This window comes from Equus quagga, chromosome 7 (assembly GCF_021613505.1).
Source record: "Equus quagga isolate Etosha38 chromosome 7, UCLA_HA_Equagga_1.0, whole genome shotgun sequence".
Lineage (NCBI taxonomy): Eukaryota > Metazoa > Chordata > Mammalia > Perissodactyla > Equidae > Equus > Equus quagga.
Genome location: NC_060273.1, coordinates 89,683,710 through 89,705,691, shown reverse-complemented (window position 1 = coordinate 89,705,691; position 21,982 = coordinate 89,683,710). Strand labels below are relative to the sequence as shown.

At 42.9% G+C, this 21,982-nt stretch overlaps 1 protein-coding gene across 1 annotated transcript in view; it reads right to left on the bottom strand.

Annotated features, from left to right (window-relative positions):
* The window catches only part of ALDH7A1 (aldehyde dehydrogenase 7 family member A1), a 38,751-nt gene extending 18,954 nt beyond the window's left edge, over window positions 1-19,797 (bottom strand). The window contains exons 1-8 of the mRNA XM_046667411.1: window positions 19,582-19,797; window positions 18,238-18,291; window positions 17,394-17,459; window positions 11,025-11,105; window positions 10,326-10,449; window positions 6,975-7,107; window positions 5,210-5,254; window positions 1,737-1,814 (exon numbers count right to left, since the gene is read on the bottom strand). Coding sequence (XP_046523367.1) covers window positions 1,737-1,814; window positions 5,210-5,254; window positions 6,975-7,107; window positions 10,326-10,449; window positions 11,025-11,105; window positions 17,394-17,459; window positions 18,238-18,291; window positions 19,582-19,773 — 773 coding nt within the window. The 5' untranslated portion in view covers window positions 19,774-19,797. The remainder of the gene's footprint in view (window positions 1-1,736; window positions 1,815-5,209; window positions 5,255-6,974; window positions 7,108-10,325; window positions 10,450-11,024; window positions 11,106-17,393; window positions 17,460-18,237; window positions 18,292-19,581) is intronic.
* Between the last annotated feature and the right edge of the window lie 2,185 nt (window positions 19,798-21,982).

Here is a 21,982-nt window from a genome sequence, read left to right as displayed (position 1 = left end):
GGGTCTCGTCATCGAAAGTCAGTCAAAGACACAAGGAAGCCTATCCCAGGCGAGCAAGGGAAGGTCTTCATGAAAATGAACTAGATTCTCACAAGGACAACCGTACAACAGAACAAGCTAACCTGCTCTGTGAGATTTCTGTAAACAGAAATCACCTCGAGGACGTTGTTAAGGGATTAAGTCCCTCCTGTACTGAGTGGGTGACTAGACAACGCGACCTTAGCACTTCCTTGATGAGCATCCCAGTTATTCTGCAGACTCTTAAACTACTAATTCCCTTAAGAATTAAAAGTCTAAAGACTGTAAGGAAACATCCTAAGTATCCCTCACGGAAGCTGACTTATAAAGGCTGTGCTGGGATTTCCAGCTGCTTCTAAGGAATGTAGACGAGAAACTAAGGATTTGAACCCCTTTCCTCATAGTTTAGTGCTTCAAAGGCATTGGGCCAAGCAGGGCAGTTACAGCATCAGGGTAATGTAGGGCTGGAACAGCTTGACGAGATTAAACATGTAGGCTTCCCCAAGTTCAGCCCAGCAAACATGAGCACTGATACTCAGGGTGGCTGCTGCTTCATGCACTCCTGCATGCACTACTGTAATTATTTGAGCTATTCCAAGGTCAACACGAGGGACTGGCTGCCCAAAGTACAAGAACAGAGTGGGTCAAAGGATAGGCTAATCATGTTTTAAATGACATTTAGATAGTACTTGACTATGCATTCTATATATGGGAGTTGTATTTTCTAATATTTTCTCATTTATATGAAAAAAGGAGTAATTTATTACTTCTTTTTGAGATTACCTATTAAGTACAGTAGTACCGTCAAAGCAATGGAGGGAAACTAACATTTTAACCACACCAGTACGGGTTTATGAGACCTGACTCCTATAAAACCTCACCTAATCAAAGACTAAGCCAGTAATAAAACAACCTCAGCATGGTTCAGAGCAATTATCATCAGTTCCAGCTTAAAAAGAGGCTATGGCATTATGCTAAAAGAAGCCAGATACAAAAGGGCACATATTGTATGATTCTATTTACATGAAATGTCCAAAATAGGCAAAGCCAGAGACAGAAAGTAGATAAGTGGTTGCCAGAGGCTGGGGCAGGGGCGATGGGGAGTGACTGCCAATGGGTATGAGGCTCCTTTTGAGGGTAATACAAATGTTCTGGAATAAGATAATGGTGATGGTTGCACAACATGGTGAATCTTCTAAAAACCACTGAATTACACATTTCTAAACAGAGAATTTTATGGCATGTGAATGATATGGTGATTTCCAAAAAACGGTAAATTTTTTAAAAGAAGTTATACTCCCAGAGCTCCCTTTTTTGGTCAGCCGAAGAACCCAGCCAATTGGATAGGTTTCCAGCGGGCAGTGAAACCCTAGACTACAGTCTCACAGCTTTGCTCTGAAAGCAAGCACCTTTATGACCTTTATAAATCAAGCGTCAGGAAGCCCTGGACTGTCCACCGGGAGAGCAGTTTGTTATCTTAGGATTTAAACACCTTCCAGTAGTAGCTCTGGGCAATGAAAAAGCCAATTCTTACTCATCTTCCATCAGAGGCTATGCATTAATAAAGTAAGAGCCCAGTGAGGTCCATAATAATGATGATTCCAAAAAGTCATTCTCACCTCCTCTGGGGTACTGGATTTCACTACTCTAATAAAGATGGATCTAGTCAATCATCCAGCATCCTTCTACAGAAAGACACCCTCGGGCTGTTAACCTACCCAAGATCTGCTCCACCACAAGTCAAGGAACAAATCGCGCCAGGCAGCTTGTTGTCCTCCAGAACCTTGGCTATTATCCTAGAAAGAAAAAGCAATTACTAAGTAAGGAAATAATTTAATTTCTTAGGATTTTTTGAAAAACCAGGAATAAATTCCAACCACCTGACTTTCCTTTTTCAACTCTCTCTCCCAGCCCTCAAACATCCAGGCCTCAAGTTCTCCTGACATATTAGAGATATGGTTTTCAAACACTTAAAAGAGAACTCTTTTTTTTCCTAAAAGAATCTTAAGAAGAAAAACACAAACAAAATGAATAAAAGACATAAAGCAATGGTTAGGCAGCTCAAATGATCATTGTTCTCAAGTATTTTCTGCCAAACTATGAAGATATATCCGGTTCAAGATGGTAGACTGACTGCAGGGCATTTTTTTTTTTTTGCAGACCACAAATCCATTAAAATGATGGCAAAGAAATAAAAAAAGAAATAATATGGAATAAAATCTAGAAAGATGAAGAAAAAGAAGGAAACGAGAGCCTTCAACACATCTCTGCAAAGCAGAGCCAGCCAGAAAAGTTATGAAGAATGAAAAGGAAAAGAGATTCCCCACAACCTAGAGTAGATGCTGAGGAGATACAGCAGAGGGAGCTGGACCTGCCCACAGAACCCTCAAGAAGTTCAGGACTCGCATCCACTGGCTCCACACCAAACCTCCTGGTCAGGAAACATGAGCACCCTCCAGACTAAAGTACTGTGGACAAACACAGTTTTTTGTTAATTAGTCTCCCACAACTTATGCTATTAGAGTTAAGATGATAAATAGAGTTCAATGCTACTTAAATCTGATTTCAAGTTGTATAAAATGGCTCTAGTGGGTCTAGCCTGGTGGCATAGTGGTTAAATTTGTGCCCCCTGCTTCAGCAGCCCAGGGTTCACGGGTTCGGATCCTGAGTGTGGACCTACCTACCACTCGCCAAGCCACACTGTGGCAGCATCCCACATACGAAATAGGAGGATTGGTACAGATGTTAGTTCAGCAACAAGCAAAAAGAGGAGGAATGGCGACAGATGTTAGCTCAGGGCCAACCCTCCTCACCAAAAAAAAAAAAAAAAAAGCCTCCAGTAAGTCTGGTTTCTCTGAAACAGAGTTCTTCCATTCATTTTGAACTTCTTGAGGAGTATGGACCTAAATAAGCACAGGTTCTTTTCATCAATCACCCCAACTTGCTGGAGACTTTCAAATTTGTTTAATTTTAAAAAGATCCAAACCCTACACTCACTTCCATAAAAAAGACACCATTGTCATATGTAAGTAAATTTTCCAATTGTTCACCAAAAATGTCCACTAAGGCAGTTTTCTTTTTTCCATCCGATCAAGGATCACACATGGCAGTTGCACATCTGAGACCTGGTGTCGGGTAGTACAATTCTTCTAGGGACTTAGGGTGCATCTACTGTCTGCACAAGTGGACTGACTGCTCTGGAAGGGGTGGGATTTTGCTTTGGACCTGTGAGTAAAGATTAACAAACACCCTTCCCCTAATGCATGAGAATCTGACCTTGGGTTAACTCTCTAGTTCTGTTCCCCAAGTTACCTGATAAACATCAGAATGTCAACAATGCTACACAGACAACATGGCTTATGGTAAAAATGACCCTCCTAGCCATCTGCATCTGGACTGCGATAACCACCTGAGAACTAGAAATGGGAACCTCATGCTTCTAGGCCTGGCCTGAGTGCAGTGACTCCTGTAACTGCATGTCCCTGTGGGCGCTGAAAGATACGCCTATAGATTTCTTACATGCCAGTTTGGTTCCTGTGGGGCATTAGGCTTTTAAGCCAGGGCCACCCCCCATCTGCCCAACGCAGATCTCATCTCCTTACCCCTGCATAAACTGCTACAAAGACGCTGACTAAAGAGGAATGTCTGATGCTATCCTCTCAGCAAACTTTGTTCCTGTCCCACATCCTTCCGAATAGACAGATGTGCCAGAAGTGGCCCATGCTCGTCTTCTGAGTCTGAATGTTTAGCTGAATTTAAGAACCCCTGGGAGACACTGTTGTACCCTTGATTAATTCCAGCAAAATTCAGCATCATTTTGCTTATTGTCTTCCATTACAAAATCAGATAATATTCTCAATTATCTAAAAGATCAGCCATGTTGCTATATGAACATTTCAAACCCTTCAAACTGCTTAAAGCAAATAAATATAAAAAAGCTCAAAGCCACAATAACTTAGAACATTTGAAACTAATATTAAAATTAATATTTTAACCAGCTGCTTAACAATAATTGGCAAGTTAGTTCACTATGTTTACATTAACTGTTTTAAGAGTTTTTTATTCTTGAAAACTTCCTGAAGAAACTCCTCAATTTTATGTGTTTTGTATAGCAAAGTTCTACTTAATATTTAATTTGAACACCCCTGCCTTGGAGAATATCGTTTCCTCAATATCACATATCCCTTTCAAGCAAACACTCACACACACTACTCTCTCTTTCTTAGCCCCCGTTTCAATTCCTAAGCCAGTGTTCCTAAATGATCTTCCAACACTAAGGACCCTCTTACATATGGTTTCCACCACAGCTTTCTACCGACAATCCTTAAATAAGAGAATGCAGACCAGGCAACAATGGAGCATCACGGGTGCACCCTCACCCTACGTGAGAAGGTGCCCTCTTCCATACATTCTCTAAATTCTGAATGAAAAATTAGTAACACTGAATTTATGACTTAATCAGAGTTTTCAAGTTCTCAAATGTGAATAAATAAAACATCAATAATGTCTTAATCAAAAGATGAAATATATTTTAGATAGAAGAATCAGTGGAATAGTATAACCATTTCTTTCTGTTTTGCTAACAGCCTATCAAACAAAAGCAATAAAAGTATTAGCTGGGTAGGAACAAAAACCATTAACGTGTTGAATAGTTATAAAATATGGCCCATAGTCTGGTGGCCTAGTGGTTAAGTTTGGCATGCTCCGCGTCAGCAGCCTGGGGTCAGTTCCCAGGCACAGACCTATGTGGCGGCAACCCACATACAAAATAGAGGAAGACTGGCACAGACGTTAGCTCAGGCTGAATCTTTCTCAAGCAAAAAGAGAAGAATTGGCAACACAGGTTAGCTCAGGCCGAATCTTCCTCAGGGAAAAAAAAACATAAATTGCAAGGATATTTCCTTTCCACTGCATTTGTTTTTATTTTGCAAGTGACAAAAATGTTTATAATAGCTCAAGTTCAACATATATCAATATCTGACATGTTTCCAAAGAGTTAAATGATGTGGCTCTGAAAGAGCTCTATCAACTGCAAAATGATACAAAAATATTATTATAACCAAAGGAGAAAGAGGTTATCCAAATGCCATGCTTAAATAAATGACACTTTCACGTCAGATTAAATTCAGTGCCTATGAGTGCCTTTCACAATTATTTCATACCCAGGAAAAAGGAAGCCACACATACTTACTTTGTAACAGCCACACTAATGAGGGAAGTTGTTGGAGCTCCTTTCCTTGAGAGAGGGGAAAAAAGGCAACTTAATTTGCTGGAAATCATAAATACCTTTTATTATCAAGCAGAAGCGAAAGTTGTGATACAAAGTTCTGTCCAATTAGACAATTGAGTCTAATAACTAAAACAAGAAATCTGTCCTTGAGCTTGTTGTCTCTGGGGCCTAAGGGACGAAAAAACTCTCATGAATATAAAAATGACACCAAGCAGTTTTGAACCTGCTGCTGCACTGATCACATGAACTGTTACGTTACCGCTGCCAATTTTGAGAACTGAGTGAAACAGAGATCAATCAACATGAACTCTTGTTGGCAGGCTCAAGAGCTGAGAAAACCTACATGGTAGCCTTTGGCAACAAGGTGTCAAATCCTCATCCTCCCACGAAGCCTTGCTTTTGTACACAGTCTTTGAGCACATTCAATTGCATACACAACATCAAGATCCCTACAAAACTAGTGGGACAGGTGCAAAACAGGCAAGGACAGCTCCTGGTTTTCCTGGCCTAAGTTCTTTCACTGAACACGAAACCTAAAAACAGCAATATTCTGTCATCTATAAAAGAGTGACATTTTCACAGCTAACTTTTACTATCAAATATTTTAGAGAAATGTAAAACTTAATCCATCAATGGGAACATTGGCCCAGTGCCTCAGAATCACTTGGGAATTCACTACCAAATTTTTATTCAAGGAAAAAAAAAAGTCAAACTCTAAAAAGAAGGTTGTGACTTATCACAAGTTCTTTTTTTTTCTTTCAGTTGTTTATTTAGTTTGCTATTTGGGGAGTGTAGTATAACAAAGAATATATCTGGTCTTTGTCCCTAGTTTCTGGCACAAAGCTTCAAAATCCCTTGGAATTTCCTGAGTGATAGAAGTGTCTTTGTTATGCTAACGAGGTGACCTGTGGGGGTCCCTAGATAGCTTCAGGATGGGGCTGGTCACTGGTCACCAGAAAGACCAACCAGGGAGAGGGGAAGAGGAATGGAGATTGAGTCAACCACAGGTCCAGTGATTTAATCAATCATGCCTATGTAACAAAACTCCATTAAAAACTCTGGACACCAAAGCTCAGTGGAGTCTCCTGGCTGGAAAGGTGTCACGTCCTCACTTAACAGGGAGAGGGCATGGCAGTTCTGCTTCTGGGACACTTCTGGACCTTGCCCTTCGTGCATCCTTTATAATAAAACTGTGATCATTAAGTATTGTGCTTTCTTGAGTTCTGTGGGTCATTCTAATGAATTGTTGAAACCGAGTGATCATGGGAACCTCTGAAATTTGTAGATGGCTGGTGAGAGTGCAGCTGTCCTGGGGACCTGGAGACACTTGTGGCTTGCATCTAAAGTGGAGGAAGTCCCACGGAGAACTGAGCCCTAAAATATGTGGAGTCAGACACTAAATCCAGGTAGTATCAGAATTCAATTACAGTACACACGCTTGGGGCGGAAACAGTTGGGAGGAATAGGGGGACAGGGGACAAGGCTATGTCAAAAAAAATTTTGCCAATGATAAAATTATGTAATAATTAAAAATCAGCATTTCACAACTAGCAGTGTGACTTAATATGTTAAATGAAAGAGTAGAGTAGTAGAAAACATTCAACACATTTAAAATAGTTTTTGCAGTTCCTGAAAATGGCTACTTTTATCATCTTACTAAGATGATAAGTGAGATAAGAAAGAGATAAGAGATAAGATAAGAGATAAGAAAGTGAGCAGGTCTTACCAAAGGCAGACATTCCCACAGATCATTGCAATGGCATTGTTCCAGCCATACACCGCCACAGGGAAGTTGAACGCAGTGATGATTCCAACCAGGCCTACAGGATTCCACTGTTCAATGAGTGCATGGCCAGGTCCTGAGGACAGGGAGAGGCATGGAACATGCTTAAGCATGCTAATTTAATGCATGTCAAATTAATAAGAACAAAGTCTGAAATCTTCCATTTCCAGAACAAAGGTGCACTGGACCAAGTGGGGATTTTAGATGCCTTGTAGCGGATCACTCTACACAGCTGTGGGATATCGGTACATTAATTAGCACACAGAGCTGTTATTACTACACTACCTTATAAACCATAATGATACCTATTTATGCCTCTGACCCTCAGAGGAACTGTGTGGATCAGGGCAGTATTCATCCCAGCTGGGAGACAAGGAAACTTCAGAGAGGGGATGAGAGGTGCCCCAGTGATGTGACTGCAAAGGGCCAAACATCCAGGACACAGCAGTTGTGACTCTCAGGCCCAGGTTATTGACATTGCCTGACAAGCCCTCAGCTAACTTCTCCAAATGCAAGACAAGGCGGCTCATTTATGGGGGGAAAAAATGTTCTAATAATTACATGTATATTGAATGAATTGCACAAATCTTTACATTCACTATAGGAAAACTGAAAATAAAACTTTAAAGACACTCACAATCCCACCAGGGGTTTATTTTAATCATAGGCAGCTGGAGCAGTGAACAAATGCAGCAAGGACTGTGACGGTTCACAAACCCTGGTTAAAACCACAGACCAACCAAAAGGCAGCTCTCCCACCCCTCCATCTTTGTGGCCATGCTCACACCTCGAGCTAGAAACGGGGACCCCGCCCACTGCTGTGCCTCATTCCCAGGCCCTCCTTTAGCCTGGGTATCCTAATCTCTGTTGAGATGATGTGCCAACCTGGCAGCACCTGCCTCCTCTCCTGCCCTCCCCTCTCTCTCCTTCTCCCCAAGGAGCCCAGGGCAGATCTGATGACATCACTCCCTTGCTTACAACTCTGGTGTCTGGACCACTACTGCAGCTGCCCTCAGGATAAAGTGCACACTTCCTGACAGGAAAGACCCTCTGGAGGCTCCTGCTCCACCCATCCCTCCCCTCATACTGTGCCCTCCCCCTGAAGGGATAGTTTCCCAAATAAGCCACATTCTCCCATTTTAAGCTTTCACATGGGCTTTTTCCCTGTTTCAAACCAGCCATGGCCCAGCACTCCACCGTATTCTTCCTTGAGGACTTCACTTAGATCACGTTCTCTGGGAGGCCTTTCCTGACTGCCACCACAAGGCTGGCTCACCATCCTATCCTCCACCCCATCACAGTGCTCACTACACCCTACTATAATTACCCCTTAACTTGTCCCCCACTCTAAAATGTAGGGAATCTATATGCTTATAAATTCCTTGAGGGGGCCGGCCCCGTGGCCAAGTGGTTAAGTTCGCACGCTCCGCTTCAGCGACCCAGGGTTTCGCCAGTTCAGAACCTGGGCACGGACATAGCACCGCTCATCGAGCCATGCTGAGGCAATGTCCCACATGCCACAACTTGAAGGACCCACAACTAGAAATGCACAATTATGTAACAAGGGGCTTTGGGGAAAAAAAGGAAAAATAAAATCTTTAAAAAAAAAATTCCTTGAGAACAAGGACTATGCCCTATTGATCATGTATCATTATTAGATCACCTGGTCGACACTTAACGACCATTTATTGCATTAATGTAGTCAAAGTGACACCCAAGCCTCTGCATTGATGAATAATCTACTCTTTTTCAAAAATGTATAAACAACTGAAAAACATTTTAATTGGTAAGGCAGACATTATATAGGTATAAATCAAAGAAATCACTTGCTTGCACAGGTATACTTCCTCAAATGGGCAGTTTACTAACTTTTTCAACTGAAAAAACCTACTACAAGTGTTCAGTGATACAAAATTAATTTTGAATAACAGGAATTGCTGTTACATATCTAAGTACATTAGATATTTAAAAAGGGCCCCTCAATTCTTCCTATGAGTAGGGAATTTGCCCAACATTCCAAGAAAAATAGAAAAACATGAACATCAAAAAAAAGTTCTTTCTTTTCCTAATTATAAATGTAACATAATTCCCCATCAAGGAAATCTTGCCAAGTATAGAAAAACAGAAGGACAGTAACAACAACCAATAATTCTGCCACATACACATACCCGCTGTTACCACTTTGGCACAGCTCCACCACTTGAATTTTCAGTGCAGATACACAAGGTCACCTGGTTTGCTCCATTAATACTGAGAACACTACAAATCACATAAGCCCTTAGCCTCATCAATGAAACTTCCTCAGAGTACCAGGTTGGTCCTCACAACATAGTCTAATAGTGAAAGACTAAAAACATCCTAAATATCCATCATTTGGGAACTGGCTAAATTAATTAATAATACCTTTACTGCAAAGAGACAGCCATAAAAAAAGATGAAGTCTCTTACTGTAATAATATGAAACAATTTCTAGGACATATTAAGTACGGAAAAGTATAGAACAGAACGTATAGTTTGCTAATGTTTTTGTCCCAAAAAGACACATATTTGCCTGAAAGTGAGTAAAAACTCTAAAGAGATACACAAGAAACCAGACACATTCTCTGCTTCCATGAGGATACTATGGGTTACCCAGGGGCGTAATGAGGGAAGCTTCTCATCCTTGGCCCTTTCTAATTTTGTGATATGAATACACCACCTCCTAAAAAAAAAACTAAAACAATTTAAGAATAAGTAAAAACAACTTTCCCATGAAAGTGTGGGGTTGGGAAGACAATCTTCATAAATATTCTTTTTAGTATCTGCTAAGAGACTACCAAAATTAGCTTAACCTTTGTCTTATAATTTGACTTCTAGGTCATTTCTAATGTTTCCTACTAATGCTGCAATGCGTATCTTTACACATAAACCTTTGTGACATTTCAGATTATTTACTTAAATTCTTGAAGCTGGTATTACATGTAAGGCTCTTCGGATTATTTCCAAAATGTTTTCCAGGTGGACTGGCAATTCACTTTGCCACAAGTTCTTATAAAAACTGTTTGTCTTATCCATGGATGTGCTAACACTGAGTCTCACCTTTAAAAATAAAAAAATTTAAAAAGTGTCTCGACCTGATGTTTTCACCTGTTTTAATCTGCATTTCTTAGTAGAGAAATCAAAGATATTCTCATGTATTTATAAGCCACTTAGAATTCCTTTTGCAAACCGTTCACAGCCGAAGCATTTTTTGGAGCTTTCTGTAATAGAGACAAAACCCTTAGCTTGACTGACTTCAGAAGGCTTATTGCTTACTTTCCGAAGGCAAGATGGGTCCCCCAATCATCCGTGATAAGCCAACAGCATAATCACAAATATCCACGTACTCTTGGACTTCTCCCACACCTTCCACTAAGATCTTCCCCATCTCCAAAGACACCTAAAAATACAAAAAGCCAAGTAGCATTTTTCCAACAGAATTCATGTTTTAAACATTAAATTGATGAGGGGGAAAAAAGCAAAATATTTTGTGTCTGTTTTGTGAAGGTAATAAACCTCAGAAAGTCTGTTCTTATTTTCCTAAAGAATTTTAAAACCCAAGAATAGCCTTCACTTTTTCCTGTCCATCTTGGTCATCCTTCCTCTAAAGAAAAGACTTTTGAAATGTATAAACTGCTTTTCTTAAAATCACAATCTTCGGGCAGGCCCAGTGGCGCAGCGATTAAGTTCACAGGTTCCACTTTGGCGGCCCGGGGTTCGCCAGTTCGGATCCTGGGTGTGGACATGGCACTGCTTGGCAGAGCATGCTGTGGCAGGAGTCCCACATATAAAGTAAAGGAAGATGGGCACGGATGTTAGCTCAGGGCCAGTCTTCCTCAGCAAAAAGAGGACAGTTGGCAGCAGTTAGCTCAGGGCTAATCATCCTCAAAAAAAAAAAATCACAATCTTATATACAGAGATGCATGATGGCCTTTTTCTCCCAAGAATTGTATATTTACTACGGAAATACTTTACCAAGCTTCCTAGTACTTGGATCTTCTCCCGCAGGGCATCACCAATCTGTCTCACTACTTCTCCTCGCTTTGGAGCAGGAACCTAAGAAAAGAACAGAATTTTAGTGTCTAATTCAAAGTGTAAACACGTGTCTATGAGACAGTATTAAATAAATGTGCTGTAAGATACCAAAGCATAAGCCCATCAATGGCAACTTTTTTTTGAGGAAGACTGGCCCTGAGCTAACATCCATGCCCATTTTCCTCTACTTTTTATGTGGGACGCCTACCACAGCATAGTTTGATAAGTGGTGCATAAGTCCGCAGCCGGGATCCAGACTGTCGAACCCCAGGCCACCAAAGCAAAGCAGGCAAACTTAATCGCTACACCACCAGGTTAGCCTCAAAGACAGCTTTGTCCTTTAATCACCTCAAGACTGTGATATGGCAGGCCCCAAAAGCGATACCAGAGCACCAGAAAATATCCAGATGATAGATTCACGGTGAGCAAAGGACTGTGCCAAGTATTGAGAGAAATTCAGAGATTGAACAGAACCTTTTGGGATGACTCCAGAAAACTTAAAATACCTTAAATACCTACAGGCCTTTACAAGTCCCAGTGATGTTTTCTTATGGCTCAAACTGATTGCATGCCCAAACCCTTGATTCGGCTTATAAACTGGTATTCCATAACCCATTCAAATCACACCATTCACTCATCAAGTATTTTCTGAGCACCTACTATGTGACAAGAGTAATGCTAGGCACTGGGGCTAAAATAAGTGAGGCACGCAGGGAGCTAATTTGTATCTAGCAGCATTCATGGAGCCCATGTAATTGCAGTAATTACAAATTGCTGCAAGTTCTATAAAGACAAAGGAAATAAACAGCATGCTGAGACAGAAAATAGCAGGTTTGGAGCATAAATGGGTAAATTACTTTACCTAAGATGTTCTAAGGCAAAATCTCCAATGAAGTGAGATTTAAGTTGAAAGCTAAGGTTGGGAAAAGTCAACCACAGGAATATTCTTCCCAGGGAAAAGAAAAACATGTAAGATATCCATGGAAAATAAAAGCTTGTTGTATTCGACGGTCTGATTGGGAAAGGCCAGCACCCCTAGAGCTAGAAGATTCTAAGGAGTTGGAATCTTACTCCAGGTGCAGTGGGAGGTCCTTAATGGTTTTTAAGGAGCAGAATAAGATGACTTGCTTTACCTTTTAAGATTGAAACCTAGAACTGAGTTAAAGGGTCGCTGGATTAGGATGAAATTGTGCTTGTACCCACAAGGTTAACGTGGGAGACAAAGTAACCAAAGTTTCTGAGTTTGCCTTGCAGAACAGCAGGAGGACCGACAAAGCAGCTGGCTGACAGCCCTCTGCCTGCCGAAGCATCTCGCAAAAGCACTGAGAAGCTAAAATGACCGACTGTAAGCTTCGCATGCCATAGACTAAAGATCCACCGCATACAACACATAGAACCCCCCGAATGTACACATGCAGCCCATGAAGAAAAATGAAAGACAGCGTCCCTATGCAGAGGACTCTTAGAACTTCAGCCCCCAGGCCACATGCTCCCCCTACCCATCTTATTCTCACAATATGCTTTGGAAAAATGCTTAGAACTGCACATAGGCAAGCTAGTCTGTGACCAGTAGAAAGAATAACACATTAGCAAAAAATTTATATCCTCTGCCAAACTGTTCCTTCTGTCTCAGATTAGGAAGTAACTGAGGTTTTCCTAGATTCCTCAGGAATGTTGCGTTCAGCAGATCTGCTACAGAGACGTGCCCAACGTCCTACGGTCACGCATCAAGTGATGTTTCTGAGCCCCCTCCCCAACCCCGTTTGCCTTATATAAGTCATTTCCAAATCAGTTCCATCTAAGATGGGTTTTTTTTAGGACAATAGTCCAGCATCTTCCAATTTGCCAGCTTATTGCTTATTAAAGTTCCTTCTCCACCACTGCCTGTTTGGCCTGTTATCTTGTGGGGAGCAGATCAAGCCCTTGCTCAGTATCAAGATCACTATCAGAGGGGTGGAGAAAAGAGAAGCAGGGAGACCAACGAAGAACATACCCTTGAAGCCAAGGCAAAAGATTATGGTGACTTAGTTTTAAGACTGACAGGAGACAAAAAGTGGACTCAGGATCTACTTTGGAAGTAGAGTGGGCAAGACACACTAACGGAATAGGTGCGTGAAACAAGGGAAATGGAAGAACTAAAGATGACTCCTACGTCTCTGGCTTGAATAGTTTGGTAGATGGAAGTACAATTACAGGGATGAAGATGACTCAGAAGAAGTCTCAGGGTTTTTTAGAGGTGAAGAGAAGGGGTTGTGCCATATTAAGCCTGAGATGTAATTCATGAATGGAGACATACTTTCACCAACTGTGATCAGCACCCTGCTCTCCCCTCCAGGTCTTCCAGATTAATGCTACCTCTAAATTAGTAAATTACAACTAAAAGGACCATTCCCCTCCATGGAATCTTCCCACCCCCTCCCCACAGAGAGGGCCATCACAGCACTGCTCATGTTCCACCTCCCAGTGCCTGACCATGAGTTTGGGGCTCTTCTTTGCTCTCTTCTTCTCAAATGTATCACCATGTCTTAGTACAGCTTTTCTGGAGGATAATTTGGCATTCTGTTAACATTTAAAACGTTCCTACCCTTTGACTAGGCAATGCCACCTCTGGAAATTGAGCGTATATATAAGCGTACGAATGCATAGGTACAACATTCATTGCAGTGCTGTTTCTAGTAGAGAAAAACAGAAACCGTCTAAATGTCCACCAGCACACGACTGGTTAATTATGGGGCAGCCATAAAACGGAATACTTCACACTGTCTAAAAAGAATAAGGTACATTTATAACAAAAAACATTTGCTGAAACAGGATAATAGAAAACAGCAAAATAATGCATAAAGTTGCTTAAATTTTAAGGAATATACACGATGTCAACAGTGGTAATTTCTGGGGAATGGAATTATAATAGACTTTCATTCCCCACATTTTATGTCTACAACGTTTGCCATTCTTCGACACCTGTACTCTTTCAGAAACAGGGAACAAAATTGTCATGTTAAATGAATCAGCCCAGATCCTATACATTTCCTAGCCCATGGAATGGGTTTAATAATGTTTCAATTGAGCTTAACCCACACATAAGTTTAGCAAATTGGTTCATTTTAACTCAGAATGGCCAGTACACATGGCCTTTTACCTCCCATTCTGTGCATATTTAGTCAATCAGTCTTTCAACCAATTATTGCATACCTTCTGTGTGCCAGATACTGTGCTAATCCTTGGGGATACTAGGGAAACAAGGCAGCTACAAATCATGCCCACTAGAGCCAACAGTCCAGTGGAGGTGACAGAGACAAGAAACATGCGATTACAATCTCATGTGGTAGGCGCCATGATGGAGGAGCTACACTGTCCAACTGGAGCACGTAGGAGTGTTAATTTAGTGTCACTTGGGGTAAGGAAGTGGGGAGGAAAGAGGCTTTTTAAAGAAGTTGAGGATTAAGACCCAAGACCTAAAGCATGATTGGGGTTCTCCGAGTGAAGAGATACAAAAAGTAGAAAAAAATGATGGGAGACGCAGAACACAGCATATGTAAAGGTAAAGGCAAGAGAGAATAGAATAGGGTGGTTTTGGAAAATCATAAGTTCAAAGAGGCAGGGGAGGAAAGTAAGGGCCACACTGCTAAAGGCCATGCAAAGGATCCAAAAAACAGTGGGGAAATTACTGGAGGGTATTAAACAATGAGGGGGAAATCACAGTGCATTTTAAGATATCACTCTAGTTGTGACGTAGAAAATGGCTCAGAGGGAAAAAAGTCTCGGGTAGGAAGACCATTAGGCCAGATGAGAGATGGTGGATGTCTGGACAACAAAAGTGGCAGAAGAGACAAATGTAATTTAAAATGTTCAACACTTGGTAACTGATCGATTCTCAACCCCGGCTATACATCAGAACTGCCACCTATGGAATTTTTAGGCTCGATTCCATCCCAGACCACTCTAATCTGGCATCTTCAATTATTTTCCAGCTTCTCAGATGATTTTTAGGAGCAGCAAAAGCTGAGAAAGCTGGGATTAGGTTTGGGGAGAAGGAAATGAGGGAGGAGTAGGAAACAAGGAAGACAGCCTCATTTCCTGTGCTTGCTCACTGGTCCCAGCTTGCAGGGTGTCAACAACCTCAAACCCTCCTGAGATGGGCAACGAGAGTCCTCGTCCCCGCACACTTCACCCTTGAAGTCACATTTCAAAGGAGCATCAAAGACAGCCATGAGGAGGGAACTAGAGCATCGAGGGAACTATTAGATGAGCCTCTGGGGAAATAATACAAAGATCCTCATGTTAAAGTGCTACCCGGTATCACATATTCCTTTTATTCAGTTAGAGACAGCCCATTAATGGTTCCCGTCCTGAAGAGAGGGAAGACACTCTGGGCCTTCCTCACTAGAGAGGGAGAGGAAAAATGAGGACACATAGGGGATGCAGGGGGGCTGAAACTAGTTCAAAGAAGAAAGCAGCAGAGCCAGTGTCCCCACCAGGTTCTCTGCAGTTCGTTTTTGGTTTGGTTTTTTTTTAAAGATTGGCACCTGAGCTAACAACTGTTGCCAATCTTTTTTTTCTTCTTCTCCCCAAAGCCCCCCAGTACATAGTTGTATATTCTAGTTGTGAGTGCCTCTGGCTCTGCTATGTGGAATGCCTCCTCAGCATGGCCTGATGAGTGGTGTCGTGACCGCGCCAGGGATCCCAACCAGCAAAACCCTGGGCAGCAGAAGCAGAGCGTGCAAACTTAACCACTCGGCCACCAGGCTGGCCCCCTCTGCAGTTAGTTTTAATGAGGAGGAGGAAATTAGTTTTTATAAACTACCTTTCCATATTTTTATACTGTTTCCTTTCCCTTAAAGAAAAAGGTTCCCTTTGAAAAATTCCAGAATTACCACAAATGAACTAAGTGAAACACTGGTTTGTCCTCACACAGGCCAAGCCAGTCAAAAGGATCAGGGCCGAGCAGTAGCAGCCCCCGACGAGTGAGGACTCAGGAGGGAGTGTGTAAACCAGGAGGGGATCAAGCTTTGGTCTGTTCTTGGTTGAGGCATTAGTTGCTCGTAAGTCATCGCCCCATTGGCAGGAACCCCAAAGGCACATTAAGAAAAGGCTCTGCCTCGTCTCTAAACTTGAATTCAATAGCTTAACTCAAATTCTAATAAGTGGGATCCCCAAGTGACTCTACCATCACCCAGGAAAGCAACCTGTTCCCATTTAGCACCCCTACTCTACTGAGAGGTCTAAAAGGCATGAGAAGTATGAGAAAGAATGTTAGGTGCAGAGGCCTTACAGCCAAAATTAATTAAAGTAGAGGAAAGATGTTCTTCATGCTTTGCACAGAGGTGGTCTCTTGGCTGACAAGAAAGCTGCATCCAACCCAGGGCTCTCCAGGAGTCTGCCCCTCCCCAAGTCCACTAGCCATCACTGATTCAGAGAAAAGGGCAGCTTGGCAGTCCCAGACCCAGCTGTCCTTGGTTCCAGAACTAGCAGGTGCTGAGGTTTGCCTCGTGGCCCATAGGCACTCGTTATGATTGACTCATTTAACCCTCAGGATAACTATGGGAGGTAGGCACACCCGGTCTCCCCTTTCTACAAGACAAAGTACAGTGAGGTGAAGTAATTTACCCAGGGATAGAGCTGAATTAACCATCCAGGATATTCCTACAGCCTCAGGCCTAGAATCTTTGCTGGGAGACTAAAAGGGATATTCAGGGATGGGGGACGGGGAAATTCAGGCTCCCCCTGTTCTGTACTCTCCCATCCCCCAGAGCCTGGCCCTCATCTAGTGGCAGCTCACTGTGGCCAGCCCAGCTCCAGGCACAGGTCCTACCCTTGCTCATATCACCCCTGGTGGAGAAGGACGGAGGAGGCTGCGTCTGCGGCCCAGCCTGCTCAGTCAGGTGAACTCAAGACCCTGCCCTTTGAAAGAGCTGCTGATCTTTGAACAAGGAATATTGACCTATTGTTGAGGTACTCCCCCACCATAAAGCCGGCAGGGGAGGGAGGAGAGGAGCAAACAGGTATTTTTAGCACAGATATTCCTTTCTCTTTGCTCAACTATAAATGCAGGTAACTTCAATTGGAGAACAAAGAGTGTTCACAGCTTGAATTTATGATCTATCAGTACAGAGTTTTAATCCATTTAAAATTACCCATTTACCGAAGGCCAAATATGGAGACAACACTATCCTTGGACTACAGCAGAGATTATCACAGCCCCCAAGGAGCTCCCCTCTCGGCAAGGCAGCACTGACCCGCTCATCAGCAGCTGTTTCATTATCTCATTGCAATTACAATAGGTAATCCTACCACGGCCTCCATACTTACATCCGCCCAGATTCTCCATGCTTCTTGTGCTTTCTTTACAGTCTCTTCATAGTCGGCCACACTGGCCTAAATTAAGGATTAGGGGGAGACAAAGGGAAAAGGAGAAGGAAGTGACAATCTCCTCCTAAGAACACACAGACCAGTTTTGGAAAAGAAATGGAAAATCTCTGGGTGATCCTAAGATTTTTGGTTTAGAATGATTTTCACAGCCTACACTTCCAAAACCTCTTAAGAACCCAGTAAGACGTTAGAATCTCACTGTGCTTTTATATTTTTTTTGGTGAGGAAGTTTGGCCCCGAGCTAACATCTGTGCCAAACTTCCTCTATTTTGTACGTGGGACATTGCCACAGCATGGGTACTGTGTAGGTCCGTGCCTGGGATCCCAACCCATGAACCCCGGGCCACCGAAGCAGAGTGCAAACTTAACCACTATGCCACCTGGTCGGCCCCTCTAACCGTGCTTCTAAAACTTGGCTTCTCAAAGCACAATCCGTTAGCCTCCACGGGGAACAACACCTGAGATGTTGTTAGAAATTCTGTATTAGAAATTTAGAACCTTGGGCTCCAAACCAGATTTAAGAGGTCAGAACTTTCACTCTAATGAAGTTCTCAGGTGATTCAGAAGCATGGCCTTAAACAGACCCCCTCCCTAGTTCTCGCTATGGTTCACCATTTCTAGGGCACACACCCCCTCCCCCTCAAAGAGTGGACAGTCTATCCCAGACATTCTAAACATCAAGTGAAAAAGAAACACACTAGTCTTTGACTTTGTAATTCTGTATTGTTCTATCAGTCCCATAAACTCCCTGTGGGCAATTTGCATTAAAAAGCAAAGCACTTACCTGTCGGACTCTTGCTATTGGCTCATTGTTAGCTGGACAATAGGTCGTGATAACCTTAAAACAAAAACACAACCACCATATGTAGAAAATGTAACCCCTTCCAAATTGTGAGAACAGACCAAATGGGGGAAGAAAAACAGGAGGAAAAAAAGGACTAAGATACAATATCTAAACTCAGAACCTTTATTTTAACTTCTGTTACTAACAAGCCACTCTACAAAGCTAGTATTCAGAACCACATTTCTGCAAAACTCACTGGCGTCATCTAAATATTAAGTATATAAACAAAAGCCTAAATGTAACCTGTTGTTTCACCTCTATTTCCATTAACAGACCAAACTGAGTTTTACTTATTCCTTCTCTCCCTCACCCTGCCCACCCCGGGGTCAGAGGGTGAAATGGCCAAAGCTGGACAAGTGGGAAAGGCCTGTGTCCACACAACCTGGAGAGATCAATTAGAAAGAAAAAAATCAAGGACTAGCCAAAAAAAAAAAGGCCTTCAGGGGAGGGTGTTCTATCCACAACCTAATGATTAGACGCCGCAGGAAAAACAGAACGGGGAAAAGGGGGTGGGGGAGTGACTTGGCGGATGAGTAAAACCACCTCCCTCTCCTGCAGTCACAGGGAACCAAAAGGAAGATGTGTTTCCTCTAAAAAACCAGGTTCAATATATAACAATATTGAACATTATTGAACAGTATATTGAACAATAACATTTTCTTATAAAAGCTTTCTTTTGCAGCTTTCAAAAACTCTGGGCGATAATAACCTTACCTTTCCATTGTATTTTGTAAAATATCTTATTGAGCATTAACCGGGTGCCAGGCATGGTGTTGGGCTCCGGGCAATAGAGAAATGCTGAAAACCCGGTCCTCAAGAACGGTCAGAGCCCAAGGAAAACATGACACGAGTGCAGCAAGTCCGAGGCTGCAAACTTCAAAGGATTTCAGGAAAGGCGACAACATAAAACTACACTTTAGAGCATGCCCTGTGGTGCATGACACATCTCAGGAGCCACCAGTCAAGCTCAAAAGTAATTTCCACTGCTAAGCCTGCAGCATTCCTCTCTCCAGATAGCAGGACTCTGCCATAATGTTTTACATACGCGTGGTTAGTTTAACCCCTACTAGCTCCAAAATGACCTCGGTTCTCCACAGCACACAAGGGCCTAAAATCTAAGAGGTTTTTTTTAAGGCACCCTCCAAGAGAAGTTTTATTGTAGAGTTTCAAAACTTCCCATCCAGGATCACCCCTAGAGCGCCAGCGGGGAGTGGGAGCGGGCAGGGCCCGCCCGGGCTCCCGGGCGAACTGAGGCAGCTGAGATTTCCCGGGACGCCCGCATACCTCTCCCCGGCCGCCCCAGCTTCCATTATACACGCCCTCGTTCTCCTCGCGGAGCTCCAGCTCCTTGAGCCAGGCATACTGGGGCTGATTGATGAGCAGAGTGGACATGAAGGCGGCAGGCCTGTTCCAAAGTCCGGAGAGCCGGATGCCTCCTGCAGCTTGCACACACAGCTGGCGACCAACGCGCCACATACTGAGCCAAGGGCGCACAACGCGCCTGCGGCCCGAGGAGCCGCGGAAATAGAGCCCCCCCCCCCCCCCGGGACAGCCCATTGGGCAGCCCCGGCCCCGCCCCGCCCCGCCCCTCCCTGCCCTCGGTGCACACCCCCTACCACTGCCCCGCCCGCCCGGGTCTTCCGGAGGAGCAAGGAGCTTAGTTAACCCTGGCCTGGACCAATGAGGAAGCGCAAGGGCTGCTGCCATCTGGTGAGAAACGCCGGGAACCGCGGCAGCAGCTAGAAATTCTTTTCAGCAAAATATTGTCTGTAAAGTACAGTAGGTTAGAGCAGGGGTTCTCAGACTATAATGTGCATGTAATCACCTGGCCATCATGTTAAATGCACTTTCTGATTCAGTGGGTCCGCGCTGGACTCTGAGAGTCGGCATTTCTAACCAACTCCCAAGTGATGGTCACGCTGCTGTTCCGTGCAATAGCCATGGAGGGGTTTTTTGGTAGAGGGAGGGAGAGGGTATTTTGTTTTCATGGCTTTGTTAAATTACAAATCAGAGTTTTATAATTAATGAAAAACGTTAAATTATGGTACTTCCTTCTAAATATCCTGCCTGGGTATATTCTTGCTTTTGAAGAACAAAGATAGCTTTGATCAATTTCCTTCATTCTCCGTTTCTTCTATGTTCCTGCAATATCCTTTCCGCCCAACCTCCTTTTCCATCCCATCGCCCATGTAATTCCACAACTAGGCCTACCCTATAGAAGAGAAATACTAACATCTCAATCAGCATGATTTGGACGTCAGTTAAAAATATACACGCACCCTCAAATCAATTGAATTAATAGATGTCTCAGTGATTCCCGACCTACTTTTCCAAAGTATTAGTTGTCTCACTACTTGCCTTGAGGCCTTCCACGCTGCAGCCAAAGTCACTTTATGTTTTTTTCCTCCCACTGTGTCTTTGCCCTCGCTGTTCTTTCCACCTGTAAAACCCTTCCTTCCATCTCTGCATTGAAGCTTGAGCTTTGTCTGTTCCACGCTTATGGCACAAATTATTTCAACAAATAGTCAGCATGTATCAAGCACCTATCAGAAATTGTAGTAAGTGTTGGAGATGCATGAATGATGCTTCCATTTGTAAACATTACGTTTTTCCCTGTTAAGGCAAGGACCATCTCTGATTCATCCTTGCATGGCTCCACAACTCCCAGTATTATACGGGGCTCATGTCCCCTTACATGAATGAATGAACAAACGAACCTATGAATACACCTCAGGAGTAATAAGCATGGACACCCTGTCCAGCATCAGTGATCTCTGTCAACACCCCAGCTACTGTCTTCTGTCTACCCCTAGGACTGAGGCATTAATTTCCTTCCTCTCATTCTCAGACTTTTTAACTGAGAATTTGATTCTCCTCACTTTCTGGCTGCCAGCAAGATTCTTTATTCCATATATCCCAACACCATGCCTTTCCTTCTCTTCTCCTCCGTTTGATTCAAAAAATGAAAAGACATTTACAGTTGCACCAAATTTTAGGAGCAACACACAATGCCCTCAAGGAATGTTAGCTTCCTTCTCTTCATTAAGTCAAGGAGAGGTTCATGACTGTCTCTCTAAAGTAGTTCTGCAACGATGGACAACAGCAACTACCCACATTGAAAACAGGGATTGCGTCTCTCCTCCACCTCCTTTTTTTTAAAGATTGGCATCTGAGCTAACAACTGTTGCCAATCTTCTTTTTTTTTTTTTTCGCTTTTTCTCCCCAAGTCCCCTAGTACATAGTTGTATATTTTAGTTGTGCGTCCTTCTAGTTGTGGCATGTGGGACGCCACTCCAGCGTAGCCTTGTGAGCAGTGCCATGTCCGCACCCAGGATCGAACCAGTGAAACCCTGGGCCACTGAAGCGGAGCATGTGAACTTAACCACTCAGCCACCAGGCCAGCCCCTCCACCTCCTTTTTTAAAAACTCACTTAGCCCTGTCCAACAGGAGGTCAGAAAAATCATAAACAATGAATTTTGATGGGGCAGAGCAAGAAAAGATAGAATTAAATGAATTATATGAAATCACATTTCATATATGAAAGACACTTAAATTAATCACATATAAAACCATATATAGGAACTGCAAAGCACTATAGAAATTTTTTTTTTTTTAAAGATTTTATTTTTTTCCTTTTTCTCCCCAAAGCCTCCTGGTACATAGTTGTATATTCTAGTTGTGGCA